This window comes from Neltuma alba, unplaced genomic scaffold (genome assembly GCF_004799145.2).
Source record: "Neltuma alba isolate B1F8T4 unplaced genomic scaffold, ASM479914v2 tig00010278_pilon, whole genome shotgun sequence".
NCBI classification, from domain to species: domain Eukaryota; kingdom Viridiplantae; phylum Streptophyta; class Magnoliopsida; order Fabales; family Fabaceae; genus Neltuma; species Neltuma alba.
Genome location: NW_021635202.1, coordinates 34,930 through 40,204, shown reverse-complemented (window position 1 = coordinate 40,204; position 5,275 = coordinate 34,930). Strand labels below are relative to the sequence as shown.

General features: G+C 45.0%; 1 protein-coding gene across 1 annotated transcript; it reads right to left on the bottom strand.

The window, feature by feature from the left end:
- Positions 1–851: 851 nt before the first annotated feature.
- LOC114755486 (uncharacterized) lies at positions 852–4,277 on the bottom strand. Its single transcript, XM_028944363.1, has one exon. The coding sequence runs from the start codon at positions 4,275–4,277 to the stop codon at positions 852–854; it is 3,426 nt and encodes a 1,141-aa protein (XP_028800196.1).
- Positions 4,278–5,275: the final 998 nt, after the last annotated feature.

Sequence of the window (5,275 nt, the reverse complement as noted above, 5' to 3'; positions counted from 1 at the left end):
AGATAACTTTCTCGCTTTAATGGACCTCTCAATACCAGTAGTCGGCGTGACTCTCAAAAACACGTGGTCACCCTCACAAAATTCCAATGGTCTCCTCCTCCTATCAGCATAACTCTTTTGCCGGCTCTGAGCGGTCAACAACTTCTGTTTGATGACCTCAATCTTCTCTGTAGTGGCATCTACCAAGTCTGGTCCTAAAACCATTCTTTCGCTCAGTTCCGTCCAACAAAGAGGCGATCGACACTTCCGGCTGTAGAGTGCTTCATAAGGGGCCATCTGGATGCTGGCATGGTAGCTGTTGTTGTAGGCAAACTCAGCTAAGGGTAGGTGATCAATCCAACTCCCCTTGAATTCAATGGTACACGCTCTCAACATATCCTCTAGCGTCTGAATTGTCCGCTCAGTCTGTCCATCGGTCTGTGGATGATATGTCGTACTGAACTTCAACTTAGTACCCAAAGCCGTATTCACTGCCTTCCAAAAGTTAGAAGTAAAGCGCGGATCTCGGTCCGAGACTATACTCGACAGAACACCATGAAGCCTGACGATTTCATCCATATACAACTTGGCCATTCTCTCCAAGGTGTAATTAACTTTGTAGGGTAAAAAGTGAGCAGATTTTGTCAATCTGTCCACCACCACCCAAATAGCATCATACCCTTCGGGTGTTCTCGGCAAACCTACAATGAAGTCCATGGAGATGTTGTCCCACTTCCACTGAGGAATTTCTAGCCCTTGTAACAAACCTCCAGGTTGCTGATGCTCTATCTTGACCTTCTAGCAGGTCAAACACCGAAGTACGAAGTCAGCCACCAATACTGCTGCTTTAGGTCGTGGTACATCTTGGTTGCTTAAGGGTGGATGGCGTAACGGCTTCGATGAGCCTCCTCTAGGATAGTTCCTTTAATCTCCTCGTCCTGGGGAACACAAATCTGGTTCTTATACTTCAGGATGCCCATATCTCCAAGTTCATAGTCCTGTACTGGGCCATCCTCCAATTCTACCCGAATCTTTGCCAACTGATCATCTTCCCATTGAGCCGCTCGTAAATCCTGATAGAACTCATAATCTCCAAGCACTGCACATAAAGTAGCTTGCTCCGACGGTACAATTGGGATCTCTAATAACTCCTCGAGCAAGAATTGTTCCTTTAAGCTTATACAGAACACATGCACCGCTTTTCTACTCAGAGCATCCGCTACCACATTTGCTTTTCCAGGATGATACTTAATCTCAAAATCATAGTCCTTCAGGAACTCCATCCAACGACGCTGCCGGTTGTTCAACTCTTTCTGATCCACCAAGTATTTCAAACTTTTATGGTCACTGAAGACTTCGAACTGGGAGCCATACAGATAATGTCTCCAGATCTTTAGTGCAAAAACTACTGTCGCTAGCTCCAAGTCATGGGTTGGGTAGTTTTCCTCATGTGGCCTTAGCTGCCTGGAAGCATATGCCACCACCTTATTGTTCTGCATTAGCACACAACCCAAACCCTTTAGTGACGCATCGGTGTAAAGAACATAAGGTACTCCGGGGATTGGAAGAGTAAGCACTGGAGCTGTAGTCAACTTGGTCTTCAGCTCTTGGAACGCTGATTCACACTTCTCCGTCCAAACAAACGGTTGATCCTTCTTGGTTAACTTGGTCAACGGCATTGCAATCTGAGAAAAGCCTTGGATGAACCTCCGATAGTAACCAGCTAATCCCACAAAACTCCGTACCTCAGTTACCGATCTAGGGACTTCCCACTTAAGTACTGCGTCCACCTTGTTAGGATCCACTGCTACTCCCACAGCTGACACCACATGACCCAGAAACTTCACTTCCTTTAGCCAAAACTCGTACTTTGACAGCTTCGCATACAACTGGTGATCCCTCAATATCTGTAGTGCGATGTGAAGATGCTCTCGATGTTCCTCCTCACTTCTAGAATAAATCAGAATGTCATCGATGAACACTACCACAAATCTGTCCAAATAAGGTCGGAAGATTCGATTCATGTAGTCCATAAAGACAGCTGGAGCATTTGTCAGTCCAAAAGGCATCACCAAAAACTCATAATGTCCATAACGAGTTCGAAAGGCTGTTTTTGAAATGTCTTCTGCTCGAACCCTTAACTGATGGTATCCCGACCTCAGATCAATCTTAGAGAAAACTGATGCTCCAACTAATTGGTCCAATAGGTCATCAATTCTAGGCAACGGGTACTTGTTCTTGATTGTGACCTTGTTTAGTTGTCGGTAGTCGATACACAACCTCAAGCTACCATCTTTCTTCCTCACGAACAAAACCGGCGATCCCCACGGTGACACACTTGGTCGGATAAGTCCCTTTTCTAGCAATTCTTCTAGCTGCTTTTTCAATTCGACCAACTCTGAAGGAGACATTCTATAGGGAGCCTTGGAGATTGGGGTGGTTCCCAGAACCAACTCGATGGAGAACTCCACTTCTCGCTCCGGAGGTAGTCCTGCAACCTCGTCCGAAAACACTTCGGGGTAGTCCCTCACCACAGCTATCTGTTCAATTCCGCCTGCCTCATCCTCACTAATTGAAAAGAAGACAATGAAGGCCTGGCACCCTTTCCTCACCGCCTTCTCTACTTGAGCAGCTGACAACAAAACTGGACCACTCGACATTTCAGCACATAAGGCACCTACCGAGATTGTCACCAACCTCCTTTTACAATCAAGAATTGCTCCATTGGCCATCAACCAATTCATGCCAATAATCACGTCGATACCTTTCAAAGGTAGACAGAACAAATCTATTTTAGAATCTCGACTCTCAAACTGAAGTGCAAGCTCTAGACACCCTCTTCCAGTTACAACAGTGACTCCAGCAGGAGTAGACACTCTTAAGTCATAAGGTAGCTCAACCACAGGCAAGCTCAACTTCTGAGCACAGTCCACAGAAATAAAGGAGTGCGTAGCACCCGAGTCAAATAAAGCAGAAATAACATGTCCCTCAAGTAGAATGTTACCTCGAATCAAGTTCGGAGATGCAGAAGCCTCCTCATTTGTCATCGCATAGACACGTCCTGGAACAGTAGAACGACCAGCTGGAGGTGTCAGCTGACTCTCTGGACAGTTTCTGGCAATATGTCCCCACCGGTGGCATCGAAAGCACTCCCAGCATTGCCCCGCATGCCTACCCCCACATCTGGGGCACGGTCCAGTAACACTCGGGGTGGTCACTGATGAATCTCGACGGGAGCCCTGTCCCCCACCAGTCTGATTGTTTGGATTCTGGCGCCTCTGCATAAAGCCCCTCTGAGCATTCGCCCTTTGATTCTGCCCTTGGTTCCTGTTTCTCCCTGAGCTACTCGAGCTCCCAGAGCTGTATTGACTCCTCTTCCCCACTCCTCCTGGAGGTCCAGGGTAACGAGCTGCTCTAGCTTGGTTCTTAGCCCTCCTTGCCTCTACCACCTCTCTTGTCCTTCTAGCCGCAACCCGCAGCTTCACACACATCTCCTCAAAGGTCTTGACCTCTAACAAGGCCAACTGCTGTTTCAACTCCGGCCTTGCACGGTTCATCAGTTGTTGAGCTAACCAAAGTGAATGATCTTCCGTCTGCCTGGGCACATACTTTGCCAAATCTATAAACCTTGTGATAAACTGGTCCTCATGCATCTCGCCCTGCTTCAAGGAGTAGAACAGGAATTGCTTTTCCATTCGCAACTCCTTCGGAAAGAAGTGATCATAGAACATCCGCTTGAAGGTATCCCAGTCCAACTGAGATATATCAGAAGGTCTTGCACTATCCCACCAATGCCTTGCTTGCTCCACCAGATAGGTAACCGCCACTTGTACCTTGAGCGGGGAAAGACAAGGAACAGCAGTAAAGATTGTCTCCATCCGCTCAATCCACTTTTCTGCATCTGACGGTTCCAAACTTCCCTTGAACTGGGGAGGATCATGACGATGCACCTCTCTCCATACCTTGGTGATGTCATTCAGCAACGGAGGGTAAATCACTCCCTCTGAAGTATCTCCTCCCTGGCTAGCCGCTCGATACTCCTCCCTCTGAGGTAAATCTCCAGCTCGATCACCGCTCCTAACCCCTCTTTCTCCTACTCCTCGTGCCTCCATAGTCACCTCATTCTCTCGGTCCTCTTGATTGACCGACTCTTGATGCTTCCTTGTGAAGTCTTCTTCAAACTTCCTCAACCTTTCATCTACCACCGCCGTCATCATCTCCCTCATTTGTCTCAGAAAAGCCTCATTCTCTTGAGGCGGTCCATTACCAGCTGGATCTGTTTGACGTGTCTGTACCATCCTTCCTCTCCCCAACTAAGGATGGAAACCCTCATTAGTAAAGAAAGAAAGGAAACACAAAACAAACAAGGAAGGTATGTATGAAGTATGTATATTGCCACTAGGAAAAGAAAGAATTTCAGTTGCATGCAACGGTTTAAATGTGAATTCAAAATTATGCAAATTTCTTCCTACTATGGTAGTTCATTTAACAGATTTTCCTTTTCTACCATAGTAGTGACTTTGTGATGAGTTCTAACGTTTTTAAGGTAAAGGGTTTTTACACATTGGCTTTGGTTATGTAATTATTCTGTTGTTCAATGCTGTAACCCTAATTACACCACCAAATTTGAGCAACATTTTGACTAGGCTCCCGAATGTATTAAATCACAAAATTTGGTATGATTATAGTTCACGCCCTAAGCTTCAATTTAATAAGTAGCACATTAAAAATGGCCAACTATACAATTTATAATGATTTTTCAAAGTTAAGGTCCATAAATTAGAAAAGGAATTTTTACCAAAAGGACAGTGATGACTTCCACAAAAAAACCTAACACTTACTCAAATGGTTCACAAGTTTATTTTTTCTTGAAAGAGCATTCAAAGCTTTTCACAGAATTTTAAACCACTCCATTTCCATTTTTTTATATTAAGTTATGATTTTTTGAAATTGGATCATAAAATTAGATTTTTACCAAATAAATAGTAAAAATCTGAAAATCAGCATTTTTGTGAAAAAAAATTGAGCCCAAGACCATCCAATATGGTAAAAAATGGTTTTGATTGAACCCTAAGTGGATCCAATAGTAAGGTGTAACACAATTAGGGGTGGAAACAGGCCAGGCCAGGCTAGGCCTCACCCTTAACAGGCCTGGCCTGTGGAGAGGCCTGTTGGCCTGAGCCTGGCTTGCGGCCTATGAAAGGCCTTTTAATCAGCGTGAGCCTGGCCTGTGGCCTGTTAAGAGGCCTGTTTTTTTATAACAAATTTTAAATACACATAAATCAATTCAAAATTA

Coding starts and splice junctions, on each gene's coding strand:
- LOC114755486 (XM_028944363.1), bottom strand. CDS start 4,277: ATGGTACAGACACGTCAAACAGATCCAGCTGGTAATGGACCGCCTCAA.